General features: G+C 31.2%; 1 protein-coding gene across 2 annotated transcripts in view; it reads left to right on the forward strand.

Moving 5' to 3' along the window:
• Window positions 1–21,094, forward strand: part of Dop1R1 (Dopamine 1-like receptor 1) — a 74,189-nt gene that overhangs the window by 40,621 nt on the left and 12,474 nt on the right. Inside the window, exon 2 of one of the 2 annotated variants that reach the window (XM_085203108.1) lies at window positions 10,139–10,295. In XM_085203108.1, coding sequence (XP_085059234.1) covers window positions 10,257–10,295 — 39 coding nt within the window. In that variant the 5' untranslated portion in view covers window positions 10,139–10,256. The remainder of the gene's footprint in view (window positions 1–10,138; window positions 10,296–21,094) is intronic. The other variant, XM_085203109.1, reaches the window with a different exon arrangement.

Consider the following 21,094-nt stretch of genomic DNA (forward strand, 5'->3'; position numbering starts at 1 on the left):
TTTAAAGACAAAATTTTCGAGGCTTTTTATAAAAATACATAATGATTTTATATACAAATCTCAAGGAAAACAATGTTTGTATTTAAATTATTTAATTAATTTTGCAACGTATTGTAAAACATACGGCGTTTAGTTCTGTCACCCAGCTTTTTATTTCTTAGTTTTAAAAAGATGAAAAGTTCAAAAACATTGTGGGATATTTATGAGCAATGTAACCGCTCAAAATGGAAGTTTTCATACTTTTACGTTAGCAGTGAGTGCAGTTGCGAAACCACAAGTTGCAAATTCTAAAAGCAGCTTACACTTTAATAACCTGAGTAAGCTTTTGTACCAACTACGCAATACCTACTAAGCAGATAAAATGTCGTCCTAGAAGTTGTCAAAGACCTATGTCGACAATATTTTAAATAAATATTTGTCAAAGTTAAAGTTCCTTTTTCAGCTCCCTAAATAATTACTTATATCAATACTGTCTATATTATCTATACTATTATTATATAGTCGATTTAGCTAATTTGGTTGGTGATGTAATTTCAAAAATATATTTGTTTGTATATATGTCAAGAATATATTTGATAATTAAATTATTTTTATATTTGATAGTTCATTTAACGACAAAGGTATAAGGTTATTATAGTATACCATGTTTATCGGTTCAATATAGCCTACTGCACCTGTGGGCAGAGTTACGCCACAAAATATTTAGGTTAGGATTTAAAAGAGCAAACGGAGAAATTTCTACATTTAAAGAAGCAAATTGATGAATTGATAGGGGATTATTCGTATTTTACGCTTAATTTGTATAAACTTTAGCATTTATATTCCGTTATAATATATTCCAATCATACTATTAATTGTAGTTACGAGATATGCGTTCCGCATAACTAAATTTGGACAATTCATTATTTAGAGGCCAATCGTGTTTAATTAAATGTATATTTTCATTTCCTGCTCCTGGTGTCGAGGCAAAGTGCGCGGAAATATGCAAAGGAGTATCTTAAAACTAGGTTCCCTCTGCCTACCCTGCTGTGTGCGGGATACCGCGTGGAACTAATTGACGTTTTACGAAAGCGAAACGTCAATATAAATCTTATATAATCCAGAACTTAATAAATCTAATTACCGATAAAAAGTGCAACGTAATACATTATAATAAATTTAATAGCTAAAAATAATTTCCTTTTTACATTAAGAATATTTCTTACCTGGAAATATTATAACAGCGAGTTACGTAAAATATTGAAGAATGCAATTATACCCAAAGGGTTTCCACGCCCATATTACTTAACGAGAATGGATGAGGTTCGGAAAGTTAAACTATAAGGCGATCGAACAAATTCACTATCGCTGGGGAGTGCTTTGTCTTGGAAATGTAAAGAATTAATAGAGACAAAGAGTCTTTTTAAATATATATTTTTATATATACTTATGTATTTATGAAGTCGTAAATGTAAAATGATTTAAATATAATCATTCCTCCGAATGAAGATTGAACCGACAACTCTCGCAATACATCGTTTGCACTACCGTTTGCATTTTCTTTAAGGTATGTAAATATAAGTAATTTGTTTATATGTATAGTAGTATTTTATAGTATTTTGTAGAGCTTTCAGTATATTATTTATATTCTTACTTTATTATTTTTATTTATTTCTGGTTTATCAAAGGTTGTCTGTAAAAGATCACTTACAACCATTAGGTCATCTATGAATATTGCATATATATATTTTTTATTTTCTTATCTGCAAATTAAACATCAAATCATATTTTTTTTATATTTAATGTTTACATCTTAGTGTAGTTATTATTTATTTTCTCCTAAATAGCATAGCGACACTATATCTGACTGTAGGCGTGACGGTTGTGGGTACGATTTCCCCTAATTAAAATTAATTATTTTAATTTTATTGCTCTGGTAACAAAACAACGCGGCGTTGAATTCCGCTGTTTAACATCTAATGTCTCGAAAAATTGGTGGAAGTTAAAAAACGGAGTGTCTCAGTTCTATATTTTTACTGTCCACCTTACTATTTGTGGAATACAACGTGTATAACGTAGCTTAGACGTAAAAGGCCAAACTTATACAAAACTATAACATTACTAATATAACTCTATCATTATAATATAAAAGTGCTACAAAGTAAATGCTACCAGCAAACTTTTATTACGTAGAAGATTGATGTTAATCCTGAGTGGAGGTGAGTAAGGATGTCGTTGATACTTTGTCACAATATGAAAAATTACAAGTTCATGGCAGTAGATAGTATTTTTATCTCCAGTCATTTATAATAAAAGAAAATATATATAAAAAAATATGTTAGAAATTATGTAAAAAATACAGGAAGATATATGTAAGAAGTATTGAAGATATTAATCTACAATTTGTAATATAGATTAACATAAGAAAGAGAGGAAAAACATATAGTGACAATTATTTTTTTTATTTCTACTATTGAATATACGATTGATAAAAAAACCCCTAAACACGAAATCACTAAACTCTATGTTTTTCGCCTACTTATGTATACAATGAATAATATAAGATCCTCCAATTAAAATACATAATATATTAGACCATTTTTATCTATGTTTCATCACAAAGGAAACTTGCTTTGTCATCAAGTCACGTTCGTTATTTTTACACCTCTCCTATTGAGAAAAATTGCTATATAATAATCTCCATGGACGCGTAGTAGCGCATACTGATTAGAATATTAAAGCGAGTGTCGTTGGTGTAATTTTACAGTGTTATAATAATAGAGAAAAACATGTACTTATATATTAAAATGTAAGTAACTATTACCAGACACTAAATTCACTAATTTCTGGTCACTATGTTTTCTTTTTGAGGCCATCATAACGCCGGGGTATAAGCGTGTGACTGTAAACGCGACAGATAGTGAATATTTCATATTTTCTTCGTTCTGGTACCTAGGTAAAGCGCGGCGTTGAGTTACGCCACTCATCACGCAATGCCTCCAGAGTTCCCACAGCCTACCCTGTTGTGCAAACTCATCGAGAAGCTGATAAAAAAATCTGTTGGAAATATTGAGTATAATGATTTAATTATTGATATTAGATAACAATCATGTAAAGCTATGAGAACATAATATATGGTAATGTTGTTCAACCAAGGTGGAATCAAACCGCAAACTGATGCTCTCCCACTAAGCCACTACAGCGTTAATTTAAGTCGCAATTTGACTTTTAATGCGAATTTTTCCTATCATTCTATAGTTCATTAGTTTTGCAAGTATTCAAATTAATCTTTGAAAACTTTCGTAGTATTAATAGATGAAAACTTTCATAAATCTATTAAACCATAAATCTTCGCAATCTTCAAAGCTTATTTTGAAAACTGCAACTGATAACAAAGTAAGAATATCAATCAAAAGTTACAATTAAAACTGTAATAGATCGTTTCAGAACAAAGAGTTAACTCTACGGAGCTAGTTAATTGAAGATGAGAAAAGTTTTTTTAATAACTCTCAGGTGAATTCTTATCTCCCTTTGGTGCCGGTCTAGATGATGTGTTTTTTGCTTATTAAAATACCTTTGCTTATTGAAGTATCAGTGCTTTTGCAGGTGATTTACATGGGAACAGGATAATGTGTGGTAGTAGGTTGACGTAATAAATCAGCCTCTAGTATCTCGCAATAGCGCGTTTGGAATCGCTGATTTTTTCGAGGCAGTGCGTGTTGAGTGGCGCAACTTAGCGCCGGGCGTTGATGTCAGATCGAAGTCAGATGAAAATATCAATAAACAATAATTCATTTCCTCTAGCGCGGATCAAACCCAAAACCGTTGTATATATAGTCACATCCTTGTGCCCGTGCCATGATGGTCTCAACCATATCAAAGAACAATTAATTAACGATAATTATTTATTGTACGCAATTAACAATTTTAATTCTAATCATCAATTCACTAACAATTGTAATAAAAGCAGAGACGGCTATATTTTTCGGTGGACAGATTATTTGCTAATAAAATAAGTCTTATATATCTTTATGATCAATAAATTTATACGACATCGACAATCGTAAAATTGTATAATTAATTTAGGTTATATTTTATTGTATTATTATGTTTACCTACTATTCTATTTCTATTTCTTACTCAGTCTGTACTCGGTATGCTATGGACACTCACTGCTTTATTTTTTATCACTATATTATAATGCGGTTTAAAATATAATACTCGTATATGATGTCTTAGAATGATTGTCTTATTAAAATATTTTACGTATAAATGAAGTCAATGAATCTAGTCAATGAACTGTATGAAATAACCAATGCGTACGTTAATAGCCTTTGATGCCAATGGCTTCCTTTAACGATTGTTTATTATTTTCACGATACATGTTAATATTAATATCTATTTTTTTCGGAACGGCGAAATAAATGTAGTTTTCATTTTCAGCAAAGATACTCCGTTCCCCACTTTCCGCAGAATTCGGGAGGCATTCAACGCCGCGATCTTCCCCGACACCAGGGCGAATTTCATTTCCTCGAGTGGGAATCGAATCCACTACCTACCGCGCTTACAGTCACACACAGCTGGCATGTAGTTTATATGGGAATTTTGGAGAACCGACAAAACTTTTGTTTGTAAAGTCTAGTTTGCGACGTGATGTGGTAATCCCGTGGAGTTAAGCTACATATAGCAAAAGTTTCTGTCATTCTAGGCACAATATATATAAAATGGAGTTATATACAGGCTAAAATATCTTTTCAATGTATAGAGAGTTCTATTTTGCAGTTTTTAACGTTGTTCCACAAAAGTTATGATATGATATTTGATATCAAATTTCATGGGAAAGAATTGAATAGTTAAGTTATGAACTAATAGCGTTATTGTAACTTAATTCTTATTAAATTTAATTGATGTTACCATTAACAACGAAAATATACCTAACTAGCGGCCCGCTCGCGGTTTCACCCGCGTGAACTATGTTATTATTAATTTCTGTCTCCATGACTACGTCATAGTGACGTCTATGCAAAATTTGAGACTCCTAGAATTTGTAGTAACGAAGTTTCATACAAACTTTCGACCCCAAAAACAACCCCTTAGAAATCGAATATTGCAAATTTCCGTCTTAGCGAGCACCTACATCCTATAAGTAACTCCTATGCAAAATTTGAGATTCCTAGCACTTGTAGTTTCTGAGATTTCGTGATGAGTGAGTGACCTTTCGATTTTATATATATAGATTTATGCATAGTGTGTAAGAACAAAAGTAAAGTAACTATTCTATGCTATCTTAAACTTTGTTTTACAAATACCACATAAAGTTCTTCGCGTCTCGATGGCTTTTAAGAATCTCTTGATCGACCTTCCACCATCTCTGGGAAACCAGGTCAAGAACAAACTAAATCCTATTATGAGGGGACAATCTATACGTCTGATCAAACTCTAGAGAATCTCGGTAATAAGTCATGAAATATAATTAATTAAAAAGATAGAGAAAATGAAATTGTTATTTTGTACTCGAAGTTAATAAGCGTAATGTGATCGTTTCTTTTATAATGAACAATTTATTATTAGTCCCAAAATTTTGGTATAAAAATATGTAATAGGATTTAGGAGAATTCGACTCCCAGCCTTCACGCTATATCCAGCACAAAACTGGGTAAGTTTAGGTTAGGTTAGCAGGCAACCTGTGAACGTAGTGGTGAAACACTTTAATCTCATTTTTTTATTTGTCGTTGTCTTGTATTGAAGAATCTTAAATATAATTCCTCCGAGTAAGAATCGAACCCTGGGTGGGTATGGATATAATAGGATGGTCTAAACGTAAACTAATTATTAATATTAGAATTACTATGAAAACAAATAAATTAAACTCGTTTACATATAAATAGTATTTTCATAGACGAATTGTTAATGATCTTAATGAAATTCAGTTCTAACGAATTCTGTTCTGCATTCCGGGGATATCTGAAATGAAGGTTTTCCCGCGGGATAGATGTGAAAACTGATAAGGACACTATGTTAATATGCGCTAGCTTATCTGATTATATATGAACAAAATGCTTAGTTGAGTTAATTAATGTAATGAAGGACGTTTCCGCAGCTTTATTTTACGTGTAGGGTTTAATGAAAGTAAGAAAATAATGTGAGCTTATTTTTTTAAGTGAATATATGAAACATTAAATTTTTTCGTTCTTTATCTGGCTTATATCAGGTGGTCATATTGAAGGGGAATAACGTTAGCGGTGAACGGTAGTTGTGGGTTCGATTCCTACCCATGCCAATGTATTGTATTAATTTCTCCGCTTTGGTAAGACAAAGTACTGCTTTTTAAGTATTATGTCTCCTCTACCCATACTACCATGCGATAAAAAGTCGTGCGTTCAATACACCACTCAACGCGCTCTCAAATTCGAACGGAGTGTCTTGACACTAAGTCTCTGCTGCTTTTCCTACTATGGTATAAAGAGCGTAAACCTGCTTTTTTACGTTACTTGCTCTGTTTAATGATATGATAGTTAATAGATTTTAATTTTAATACATACATTTAGATAAAATGTTACGTAGATATAAACATTTATATAATGCGGTTTAACTAATTAATAATTTATTATTTATTATTTTTACTAATAATTTATTTTTATTATTACTAATAATTTATTAACATTAATATAAACATAGTTTTACTAGAAAAAACAAAAATTAAAACATTTATAACAACAGTTTTATTCCACACTAACCATTATTAGTTAAAAGTTTATTTGCCAATATTTTAGATACGCTATGTAGATAGTTTACTGGAATGACTGTTGACCTAAATAAAATATATATTTGTTACAGTGTCACGTTTTTTGAGGTTAGTTCCAAATAAATTTCAATATTCGACGAATATACGAATTGTACTCGTTGGGCTCATATAAAAATTGTATGGTTTACTAAGTAAAAAACAAAACAGATCCGGTTGCAAACAAAAATATTGATTTTAAAATCGGCGTTGAACTTCGCCACTCAGCACGCGATGCCTTCAGAATTCGGTGGAAAGTGGGGAACGCAGTGTGTTAGCACTAGCTTCCTTCTGCCTACTCTGATCTGTGCGGGATATAGCGTGAAACTGTTTTTTAAGATTTTATGTAAGTGTTGCTATACTTACATTAATATACCTTAATTCCGAATGATATCAAAAATATATATTTAACTATAATTATACACAGTTTTAAAATAGCATTATTATAATTCCAGTAGTAGTAGTTCCATAGATCAGGTAACAATGTAAGTAACATTGTTACCTGAACTACGTGTGTTTCTGACGGAGATTGGAAAAAATCATATTTCCTTCTTAAGCCACGAAATCATAATAATGAAATTTCACATCTTGCAATGTTTCCCGTTATATTTGACATCTGAAATGACTGATTGAATTTCTTTCCAATGATAACAGAAATCGGAAGCTTTTCATTATTATAAAACAAAAATTCTATTTTTATCTACACTCACCTTTTCTTATTTATTTATTACTTATATATATTTATATTTATATTAAAGTAGTGATAGCTAAGTGGGAAACGGAGTGTCTTAACACTAGGCCCTCTGCCTATCCTGTTTATGTTCGGGGTATAGCGTAAAGCTGTATTTATTTACTTATTGTTTATAATTCTCCGAGTGGAAAAGAAAAGAGAGTTTTTCTTTACAATGCTGTATGTAGTAGGAGGAAAAGTGAAACTAATGCATAATCTGTTAATAATAATGTAATGTCATATTTTTAAGATTTATCATACCCTTTTACTTCTTTTTAATAACAAAAATTCCACCTATCCTACAATGGGCGGGATACAGCGTGAAAGTAAAAAAATAACTATAAAAAGTTCTAGTTTTTTAAAATATAACATCAGATTTGTTCTATAAAAACAAATTTCTTTTTATCACGTACCTTAAAGCTAAACAAGGCCTTAATAAAGCATTGACCTAACACGCAGAGATATATTATAAACGTCAGCAATATCCTAACAGAGTTAAAGGCAGAAGTCATAATTTTATTCATACAATATTAAAGCTGTATACCGTACATAACGGGTTAGGCAGAAAGACCCAGGGAACCTAGTGTTAAGATACCATTAAGAAACTTCCGATCCCCACTTTCAACCAATTACATTTTCATTTTATCGTGCAGATATCTCAAGATAAATCTGAGCGAGCTATTTAAATTTTAAAATTAAATTTAAAATTTAAATTCCGATTTTATAAATCTTTAATGCATTAAGCTTATTGTATTGTATTCGTAAGTAGAACAGAATAATGAAAACAATTTGTTTCTCGGTTTATTTTATTTCTAGAACAGCAACAAGTTCCGGTTGCCTATGTAAGGACCATTTGTCTTTGAAATCCACGAAATAATAATGTGGAGTTACAACTTACGTTTATAAATCAGCTATATCACTTTAAATTGTTAGCTTATATATTTATTACCTTTTTCTATCTTGACCACGGCAGGGTAGGCAGAAGGAACCTGGGACGTAGTGTTAGGACACTCTGTTCCCATTGAGACACCTCCGATCTCTACTTTCCGCCGAATTCTGGTGGCATTGCGTGTTAAGTGGCGCAACTCAATGCCGCGCTTATAGAAAAGGAAATGAAAATAATAAATATTTCATTTCATCGAGTAGGAATGTAAACCCACATCCCACCGCGTTTACTGTTGCACGCTTGTGCCCCTGTGCTACGATCGACTTACGTAATAGAAAACTCCAAATTAAGTAACTAGAACGAGGTTAGAAGTAATTGTCTTTAACATTCTTCACATTCTTTACTTTTGGAGTAACATTCTTTACTTGTCAAGAAATAATAAAATCGCTCTAGTAAGATAAGTTGCGGTGTTGTGCTCCACCACTTAATACAAAATTCAGCTGAAAAACGAAACCTAAGGAAATTTCTTACTTTCTTCTTTTTCTTCCAGCTCTATTAAAATAAAATATATTATTATATATTAATAAAGCTGGAGCCTAGGCTGGGCAACCATTATGCTGACAAGATATATTGTAGGGTAGTGTAACATAAGCTATATAGTTCACTCACTTTGTTCTACTGTACAATCTCACTCATTTAATTTCTTAAATTTAAGGCTTTAAATATAATGAATATATTTTTATACAAAAAAGTTTTCCCAAAAAAAAATATAACGAGAAATAAGCTTTTTGTTTTTCGTGACTATAAGTTAACAAAATTACTTACAGCTAGCTATCGCATAGCATTCTTAAAGAAAAAGAAGCATCATAAGCAATTTTCTCTAATAATACACTTCAACATATAAAGAAGTAGTGGGGAATGATAGTGTCATAATGGGGAGTGGAGAATCGTTCCCAGATTCTCTCTGTCTATAAGATAAAAATAGTAGTGTCTATTTTTAGTAATATTCTACTATTTTTAGTAATATTCGTTCCTACATACTTTCCGCCTTAATTTAAGACTTTGTATATTAAGTGGCGGTATTCAACGCCGTGTTTACACCACATTTAAACTTTGTGGTATGTGCTGGGGCACGGAAGTGTCTCAATGGGAACGGCATGTCTTAACACTCTATGTCTACACTATGATACACAGTGAGGCTAAAAAAATGTATTTTAAAATAATTAGAAATTTAAATAACTTTATTTATAACCCATACTTCAACTTACTTATACACGTAACTGGTTAGCGGCTTTGAGAGTAGGTATCTTTTATCATGAATAGGACCATACGAGGACCTTTGCTTACAAATCTGGATTGTGGTTTAAGTCCAAAGATTAAATAGTTTTACCGCCGTTGTCACTTCGTCGACTTCCATTACTCAAATAAAGTGATTTTTCACAAATTACTTTGGTAACGATATATTAAATTTATTTTAAAATATTTAAGCTGTATCATATTTTAGTTGATTCGTATTTTCTTTATTAATATTAAGTAGTTTTTGCCTATTTTTTTTGTCATCTCACAAATGGGACGGATGTAATATGCTAGCTTCCTTATTGAAATGGACTATTCAACTCAAAAAAAAAATCAATTGGAACTAGTAGTTTTCGAGATTATCGTGTTCAACCAAACAAACTCTTTAGCTTTATAATTGTAGTAAAGAATAGGTAAAATTTGAGTAAATAGATACATGTTCTAAAAATCGTGATTTTTGTTTCAGATGTGTAATGAACCACAATGGAGCTTCTACATATAGCCTGGCTGAGAAACCAGTTACAGACTTTCCTTTGGAAGATGGACACCAAAATCTGAGTACAGAATGCTAAAAAGAGAATAAAATGGATTTTAACTTAGTGTCACCTACTAATGTGAGTTATGTAAGTTATTTACTTATTATTATTTGTTAGTGGTGCAGGGGAACAAGCGTGGGTTCGATTCCCACAATTTGTAATTACAATATACATAGAACCTTGTGTGAAACTCTGTGTTCAACATTTTCTGCCTTATTTTAAGCACTGCATGTTGTGTGACGTAACTTAACGCAGCGCTATGTCCACAACTATTATTTTTACAGTCAGGTGCCGTCCCACAGCGTCACAACGTCATGGATAATATTAGTAATAAATAGTAATATTTTCACTAATGATACTGAAGAAACTTACGAAGTACTTTTACAAACTTCCAACATGTGCAAGTTTGTCATCTATCCGATATGAGTTCAGATAAGTTAGATAAAATAGCGATATCGTCTATATTATAATAACTTCTTATATTGCCTTTATAAGCAAAATACGTGTTAGTTAAAGAGATATAGATTTTATTGTTAAAATGTGCCAGTAATTTAAGGACCATTTTTAAAAGCTTTTATTTAACTTGCAATGTATGTATGTGGGTTCGGGTGAAATCTTAGAGCTCAATTTTGAAGTAGATATCGTCAACCGATTGAGTGAATAGTTGAATAGTTATATTTAATGCACTTCTATAATATGGGTATCAAATGAAAGGGCTTCTTGAGAGCAACTTGGAAAATAATGTGACGTCATTCTAAATCCAATATGGCGAACCATCCAAGATGAACGAATAGTTATTATTTTTGCAATTCTGCAATATGGATATCAAATGAAAGGGCTCATTGAGAGCAACTCGAAAAATAATCTAACGTCATTCTAAATCCAATATGGCGGACCATCTAAGATAGCCGAATAGTTAATTTTAGTCTACTTCTACAATATGGATATCTATTGAAAGGGCTCGTTGAGAGTAACTCAAAATATGTGACGTTTTTCTAAATCCAATATGGCGGAACATCTAAGATGGCGGAATAGTTATTATTTATGCACATCTGCAATACGGGTATCAAATGAAAGGGCTTGCCGAGAATAATTAGAAAAATAATATGACATCTAGTGTGAGAAACCTTCTTCCTCCTGGCATTAATCCCGGCTATTGCCAGGGTCTGCCTTCCTACTCAACCTACTCCACTTTGCGCGGTCTTTTGCGTCCTCGGTGGTTAGACCATTGGCTCTCATATCCGGCATCACGACATCCAACCAGCACTTCCTTGGGCGTCCAGGAGGTCTCACTCCAGGAACTGATATAGCAAGGCACTTGCCGTTCGCGTTAATCAATATTTAATTAAATTGAAACTTTAAAAATTGAAACTTAGCAGATTTTACATAATTAAATTAGCACTAGTTTAGTTACACAAGTAAATCGCGCGACAAGCTTTTATGATCATATAAATTGTGTACAATGAGGTTATGAGTTGATAGTTAAAATTTAAAAGACAAATTTTATTTTCTCCTTTCTAAAGCGTTTAAATAAAAACTTTTTCTAAAAATGATTTTTTGCTTATAATTTATTTACAATGTGATGAAAGATAACAGATTTAAAAATATTAATTCGGGGCACATGCGTGTGATTGTAAAAACGACAGGTTGTTGGTTCGATTCCCAGTCGAGGAAATTGAATATTTAATGTTTTCATTTCTGCGCTTTGGTAACGAGGCTAAGCGCGACATGACTGGCTTCAGTGTCCATATATAGATCAAATTAATCTCCATTCCTAAGTTTACCGGCGTAGAGAGAATTTGATTGAAATGAAAAAAAAAAGAAAGTTCGATATTTTTGTTTAGATTCATTTATAATATTTAAATGTGACATTTGAAGTAGACTTCAAAAATAATTTAAGAACTAAGTGAAAAACTATGTAATTTCATAAATAAATAATTTACTAATTTACTAAACGTGAATTATAATATCACTAAAAGCAATAAATATGTAACATTTTTCAGATTTTCTTGTTGTTCTTTAAGCAATACCTATTATTATTATTAGAAGCCACCACTCTCAAGTAACGTCATAGAACGAATTACAATTAAAATGTTAATTAATGAAAATCTTTTTAACCTTCTATTTTTTACAGTATTATAATATCAATAGCGTCATCTGTTCCCGTTATTAAAATAAATCCGGTCCGCCTTAGACTCACTTGTTCTAAGAGAAATTTGATGAAATATGAATTTGTATTTTAATATAGACTTTGATGGTAATCAGTCGTTTTACTGTCATTTAATTAATTTTATGTGAATATTATTTTGTTCTGCCTTTATTTGATCTACTTAGTGATTAATTACTAGGCATAACCAATAAAGGCATAAATAAATTAACATAGTGTTAAAACACTCCTCCGTTCCCCACGCACCGCCCAATAAGTAAAAATATATTACAATAATTATAATACGTTAGAATAATAATAATAGAAAACTTCGCCTGCCTATAGGAATTCAAAATTAAGTTTGAGTAAAAAATTGTGGGTGACCGGATTTATAAATGGAAAAAGTATTACAAGTAAAAGATTTTTCATTTAAAAATTCTTAGTTCGTGCTGAGTTTTTTTATCATTTCGTTAATCTCTTTTTATTTAGTTTAATGGGTTGCTTTCGGCCCTTTTTTACTTGGGTTTCTGAAATTCATGAAATAAAATGGAAAACTTCTAGTTACGGCACTTCATTAAATATTTCAGTTGAAAATGTATTTTTTCTTATATTATTCATTCTTTTGTTTAAAATATTTAAATTTTGATCACTCGGTTAGTATGACTAACCATACAATTTAAATAAGCATAGACCTGACATTTAGCATTTTATACGAACATAAATATGAAATGAAATGAAAATATAATTCAATATTTAAAATAACTAAATAAGAAATAAAAAATTGTATATATTTTTGCTATTTGAAATTAACTAGAGCGAGGTAATTTGTCATTCTACAGATTACAAAAAATACTTTTTTTCATACATTCAATAAACGAAGTTTCTATTATTCATAATTTGTTTTATAAAGATTGTTTATATAATATGCTTAATTAAATTGAATCACCTCCGAAATCTCGGGATTGAGATCGATCGAGAAGATACGTATATTCTAAAAAATAAAATGTTAATTCTTCCATAATACAAGTAAATACGATTTCTTCCATCATTTATTTATTTACTAGCTACAAAATAAGACGGTTGCGTGATAAGTTTATTTAATAGAAACGTAGGGTTAATCGATTGACCTTTTTCACACGCGTTAGAGGAATATATCGATTATATATTATTTTTATTTTGTAAATACAACCATCTATACATATAGGTTTGACATTATAAATAAGAAAAAAATAAAATGAAGAAAGCCATCGTGACGCAGAGGAACAGTATCAGAATGTATGTTGGCACTTATTGCCCATTGGGTTCGAATCCAACTCTAAGGATTTTTTTTAGCTTCACCCTTGCCTTCCATTTTCCGGCTAATAATAGCGTGTTGAGTATCAAATCTCAACGCTGTGCTTTGTCTTTTTAACAGAAAAAAGAAATAATATGTATATTTTTTATAGATTCACGCTGTAATCCACATGAAGCAGGGTAGGCAGAGGGACCCTGGGAACCTAATGTCATTCCCTGAGCGGAAATCGAACCCATAACCCGTCGCCTTTCCAGTCACAAGCTTAGGCACCTGCGCCACGACTGGCTTAACACAAATAATTTAATCAATTTAGTTCTAATATAACATAAAATTTACTAGTGTATTCAGAAGTCGTATACAAATGCTAATCTATATATAAAGGCATAAACATATAGGAATCACGTACTCGTACATACCAAAAGCCTTCTTTGTTTAACACGTACTAACATCAAACGATTCCAAATGAACCTTTAACCGGAATTTGCTTTGAAGGATAAAGCTCACCCGTTTCTATACGGATTTCACTGAATCATTTTGACACTCTGCTATAATGAATGTGGGAACCAATGCAGCTTAATGCTGTTTTTTAATATAATCGGTCTTATTTTTGTATATCCGAATTATATGGTTCTTAGCTTTACTTTGTATACTGCAGGTAGTAGGGTAGGCAGAGAGATCCTGGGAACCTAGTGTTATGATATTATCTTCTCAATAAGATTTCGTTCCATTCGGTTCCCCACTTTCCCCTGCTGTGTGCAGGATGCGGCGTGAAGTTAATTATTTTATTTTTTATTTAATAAATAGCGCAGCGTTTAGCTACGCCGCTCAAAGCGCTATGTCATGAAAATTGGGCAGTGCGTAGCAAATGGAGTGTTTTAACACTAGTTTTCGTCTGCTTACACTGCTATATACGGGATACAGCGTGAAACAAAAAATAAAGTATGTAAAATCCTATTAGTATTGAAATTTCTACCTACCATGTTGCGGTTGCGAGGCTTAGTCGCTCAAAGTGATTGAGCATGTTACCCGAATGCGCGATTTTAAATTCCCTTCTGAACGAAATAAACTATAAATGCATTTTAAATTTACTAAGAAATATTAGTTTTAATAGGTTTACAAAAAAATCTTAATCATATAGTTTGATATTGTTATAATATTTTATATATCATTTTAAATTATAAGCTTTTTTTTATTTTGTATGTTTTTGTGTTCATGATTTAACTCCCATAGTTGTCGGAGAAATTCTAGTTTCAAGACACTCTACTCTCCACTTTCCTATCGAATTCGAGACATTTAATGTTGAGTAGCGTAATAGTGCCGCTTTTTGTCTTTCTAGAGAAAGAAATGAAAATAATTATGAGTACAAATTAAAACCCCAAAATGCGAACACCCCAAAATTCTGCTCTATTTTTTTAAATATAAGAAATATTCTAATTTAAAATATCTTATTTCAAAGCACTCATCAAATTGTGGCCCCTGGCGAGTGCCTCTCATTTCCTTATAGTCAAGATAAACTTCAGTTTTATAAAGAAAAAAATGTCATATTGAGCTTTCCGCCACAGTCACTCTCTAAGTCTCTATAATATTATTCTGATCAGTTCTGAATAATAAAAGTTGCTAAATTTAAACTTTTCCGTTTATCTCAACAAATTATTTATGAAGTTTTGCAGTAAGTTTAGTGCTTTTCGTGTAGTTTCTTTTTTACAAAGCGAAGTACTTGCGAAGAAATAATATTGTACTTATTCAACAAATCATCAACAAATCATCAAATGTGAATGTGATAGGTTGTGGGTTACATTCCTACTCGAGGAAATGAAATATTTAGTGGCGAGAGCCAAAGTGCGGCGTTAAGTTCCGCCATATGACATGCAATGCCTCTTGAATTCAGCAGAAAGTGGAGAATGGATTTCCATTTCAGAAACTATAAATCTAAATACATTTTTAAATTTCATTTCTACCGTTGGGTGTTGCGCAAAGTGGACGTGCTATTTGTTTTTTCTTTAATCTTACCGACATTTGAATACTAAACTGAATCATACGTGCATTCGCATTGGAAAGAAAGTCGCTTGAAGTATAGCTCTGTTCATACGACAATTTTAGTCTCGAGTAGCTGCACAACGGCCAAAAGGTAACAGCTCTTCACCACCTCGATAAAAAGAGACAGGCTCTTAGCTAACGTGTTGCATCAGTAACTACCACAGATCTACAATGAACATTCTAAGATCACCTACTAGAAGTGGCCTCAGTTCCAGTCGCAGTGATTCTCAACCAAACCTTTCAAGTTGTGATCCGTTGCAAGAATTTCCTGAAACCCCTAAAATTACACATCGTAACAAGCGTAAATTTATTGATGATAATTATCAGATCAAAGAAGAAATTAGTGAATTACGAAAACAAACTACCCAAATTATGGGAATTTTGACGACGCTCCGCGATAGTCAAAATGCATTCATAGAGAAAATAACGAATGATATTGGTGACATTAAGAACGAAATAAACGATATTAAGAAGAGTACAAATGACCTAAAAACTGAACAATCATCCATGAAATCAGATATCGCAAATATGCTTAACAAGAACAATGCAACAGATAATAAAATTGAGAATCTAGAATCTGAAGTACAGAAACTTAAAGTACATCAAGCTTCTTCTACACCAGACACCTCGAGTACAATAGAGACTAACTTTGAACATATACTGGATGAAATCAAAGAACGTGAAATGAGATCTAAAAATATAATAATTGCAGGAATTAAAGAACCAAATTCTGATAAAAAAGATGAACGTAAAAAAATGGACTCTAGTGAAGTAATGAAAATTTTAAAATTAATCGAAACAGATTGTCCTAGTCCTCTGACAATTTTTCGTCTAGGCAAATATCAATCAAACAAACATCGCTCTTTAAAAGTTTGCTTTGCATCTAATATAACAACAAAGTGCATCCTGCGTAACAAACATAAAATGGATAAAACTGCAATTTCAATCTACTCGGATCAAACACCGCAACAACAAGCATACTTGAAACAACTCAAAGAGGAGTTAAAGAGACGAATGGATATGGGTGAGAGGAACCTTAGAATAAAATTTATTAAAAACATACCAAAAATTATTGAAATAACTCCAAAAAACTAAATACAGCATGTAATATTCCAAACAAAAATGTAATAATAACCGATACAGCTACATATGAATTAGTCGATAAATATGAATACCTAACAAAATCTAAAAAATCACTAAAGTTTTTGTACGCTAATATACGCAGCATGGTAAAGCAAGGAAAATTTGACGAATTGAAATGTATAATTCATTCTTTTAATGACGATCTTGATATAGTTGTTTTAACAGAAACGTGGCTAAAAAGTGAAGAAGAGGCATTACGCTACCAAATTCCAGGATATACCCATTATTGTAACTATAGGAAATCTAGTAAAGGTGGTGGAGTTTCAATCTTTTGCCATGATAAATTGAAACATAATTTTATGGAGGCAGTTTGCTCCAATGATAATCACTTTTTATGGGTTCACTTAGCAAGTTTTTCTTTAGACATTGCCGCAATATACAGAAAACCGGAAAGTGCCAATTTTAATACATTTATGGAAACTTATTCGATGCAGTTAAATCAAAGAAAAAGAACAATTATTTTTGGAGATTTTAATTTAAATCTGCTTAGCTCAGATCGACATCCAACTATATACAAGGACACCATACATGAAGAGGGATATAACTTTATAAACTATATCCATGACGACTATTGCACACGTGAGACCCCCACTACGAAAACAATTATAGATCATGTAATCTCAAATCTAAAGGAAACAAAATTCCATTTTTCTGTTATCGATTCTACACTATCAGATCACAAGCAAATATACTTAGAGGTTAAAAAAATTCACATCTTCTCGACCTCGAAAAGTATCTTACCAGGCTATAGATTATAAGAAGCTATATAATAATACATTGGAAAATACCATTATGAATGAATTTAACTCATTTAACATATTTCAAGAAAAAATATTAAATAATATAAAAGCTAGTACAATAAACAAAATTAAAATAATGAACCCACCGAGACAAGATTGGATAAGTAAGACAATTATTAACGAAATAAATGACAGAAATATACTATGGAAACACCACAAAACAAATCCAAACTGTAAAAAAAAGGAACAACTTTTTATTAAGAAAAGAAATGAAGTGATGGAAAAAATACAGCATAATAAAAGATCTTATTATATCAGATCGTTCAAAGCGTGTTTAAAAAACTCTAGAAAAATGTGGGATCTCCTTAATAGCCTCTCTGCAAACAAATTAAAATCGACGACACTAACTAACAAATTACAAACAGACCAGGGAATAATAACGGATGAGAATAAAATTTGTGAGTATTTTAACACGTACTTTTGTAATATTGGCGTAAATTTAGCTAATCAAATTCCCAATACACACTACAACAGCCCACCTGGAGCTGAACATTCCATTCGACCAATCAAGACATTGTGCCGATTTGAACCAACAAACAAAGCAGAAGTTGCCATAATCATAGATAATCTAAGCTGTAATGTTAGTTCAGGTTGTGATCAAATAAGCGCAAAATCACTAAAGTCTATAAAATATTTAATTTTAAGTGAACTTACAGCCTGTATTAATAGATGTTTGGAAGAAGGATCTTTTCCAGATTGCCTCAAAGTAGCTAAAGTAACACCAATATATAAATCTGGTAGTAGAACGGAACCGGGAAACTATCGACCAATATCAGTTCTCCCTGTCTTGTCGAAAATCTTTGAGAAAATTATATATACACGTCTTGAATCTTTTTTAAATAGTCAAAATTTCTTTTATAATAAACAATATGGATTTCGGCCAAAAAGTAATACTCTATCGGCAACCATAGATATTGTGACAAAAATTAAACTTTGTATTGATAAGAAACAGGTCGCTCTGGGTGTTTTTATTGATTTAAAAAAGGCATTCGACACTGTGAGCCACGAATTACTTTTAAAAAAACTAAGTGAAATAGGAATTAAAGATAATGCTTTTAAAGTTTTGGAATCATATCTCACCAACAGATTACAGATAGTAAAAGTAGGAGAAATACAAAGTAACCCCCAAAACATTACTTATGGAGTTCCACAAGGGTCAATCTTGGGACCATTGCTCTTTCTTATATATATTAACAGCATCCATAATATAAATTTACATGGCGATGTATCTTTATACGCTGATGATACTAATCTTTTCTATTACGGAAGTCATTTAGAATCTATATTAAAGGATGCTCAAGAGGATTTAAAGCGATTGAATCTTTGGTTTCAATCCAATTTGCTCACAGTCAACGCATCTAAATCAAACTACATCATTTTGCTGCAAAGAATAAGAAGATATCCCACAAAATAGTGCTGCGCATCAATAACGAAGCAATCACACAAGTGGATCAAGAAAAATATTTAGGATTGATTCTTGATAGCAGAATGACATGGAAACCACATATTTATAAAATCAAATCTAAACTAACATCTTTAATGGGAGTTATTAGAAACATTGTGCGCTGTTTACCACGCAAAGTACTTTATATCACATATAACTCCCTTATTAAGCCACATATTGATTATTTGATTGAGGTATGGGGTTCGGCTGCGAAGTGCAATTTAGACGTGTTACAAACAGCACAAAACAAATTAATAAAAGTCCTATTCAAATATGATTTCCGTACTTCAACTAAAAAAATATATAATGAAACAGGGCTCCTAAATATTTATCAAACCTATGTATATAACAGCTGTCTTTTAGTACGTAAAATATTAAGCAAAGACATACATACAAACATTACATTTACAAAAAAACAAAGTATACAAAAAATCAGACTAAGAAATGCTAACGACATCAAACTTCACAAACCGCGAACTAATTATGGAAAAAAGAATATAATGTTTGAAGGTGTCTATTTATATAATAAACTACCAAAGGATATTAAAGAAACAAAATCAACATCTAAATTTAAAAGACTTCTTAAAAATTACGTAAAAAATGTAATGCCTATACATATTCCTTAACATAATGACAACACTTCTCGCATTATAAAAAAATAAAAAATAAAATACACTTAGCTTAAAATAATATATTACAAGTTAATATAATAATAATACACAAACATATATATATATATAATATTTAAAAAATAAAATAATAAATTATATAATATTTAAAATAATAAATTATATAATATTTAAAAATAATTATTGGAAAAAAATAAAAAAAAAAATTATAATAAAATAAAATTAAAAAAGTAACAACAAAAATAGTAATATAAACATAAAGAATACTAAAATAAAAACCCTAAAAAATATATGTGAATAATGTAAAACGAGTAAATAAAATATCTTCACACTAATACAATGATTACTAAGCGGCACTTCCAGCGGATCTTATTCCTTTGCTATCTTATAATAACTACCCTACATTTTGTTTGTATAAGCATTAATTTACTAACTTAGCGCAATGTACCCGTCAAATTATTATTGTACTACTGTCTCATGTAAGTGAATTTATTCTTATGAGAAATAAATGTCTTAAACCATAAATAACATAGATATATATGTAGATGACATAGGATAAAGTAATAGAAAAGTAAGCAATTGTAACAAACACTATACAACTTAAGCAAAAATAAACCTCAATAAGAACAATTTCTCCCCCAACTTATTTCTACGCTAACACTTATAGTTAAGATTGGCTTTACAATACCAACCTCTATTTTTTATGTAATAAGAGCTATATTGCTTTATTAATAGCTGTTTATTTTACAGCATATTAGCCCTGCTATGTTTTTTAAGTGAGTTTATGCAATAAAGTCGGGGTTAAATGTAAAAGTATCCAGTCTTCTTTCACACTATAAAGTTAAAGTTTTTTATATTAGAAAATAATGATATAGTTTATCAAAATTAAGTGCTATATTCATCAATTTTTATTATATACTCATCTACTCTGTTGTTTCATGTCATTCTTCACTGTGCGTTCTCTGTCATTTATTACGAGAAGTGTTCTTTAGAACTGTTTGAACTGTTACCTGCCGGCGAATTTTCTAACCACACAGTAAGTCCCAAACTCAAATGTCTTCCACACCATTTGGATACGCAGGAACTTCCTTCCGCTATTGATGGGCCTGGTCTACGGTAGTTATTCCAGGTCGATACGACTTAAGTACCTTCAAAAAACGTCTATCTCTACCTTAAAAGCAAAGCATCTGTAGCTCCTCTGATGATATACGGGGTAGAGGCGACGGTTGTTGGTAGAGGTGACCCATATGCTCGTTTATCTTGACTCGTTCATTAAAAAAATCATATTTTCTGAATCAATTAGGAAAACATAAATTATATCTGTATATTTACTAAAAACAACTGAGTAATTTCAATCAAAACTGAACAATAACGACAGCCTGTCAAACAAAAG

The sequence above is a fragment of the Heliconius melpomene genome, chromosome 19 (assembly GCF_056956725.1).
Source record: "Heliconius melpomene rosina isolate 202511_hmr_F chromosome 19, ASM5695672v1, whole genome shotgun sequence".
NCBI classification, from domain to species: Eukaryota; Metazoa; Arthropoda; class Insecta; order Lepidoptera; family Nymphalidae; genus Heliconius; species Heliconius melpomene.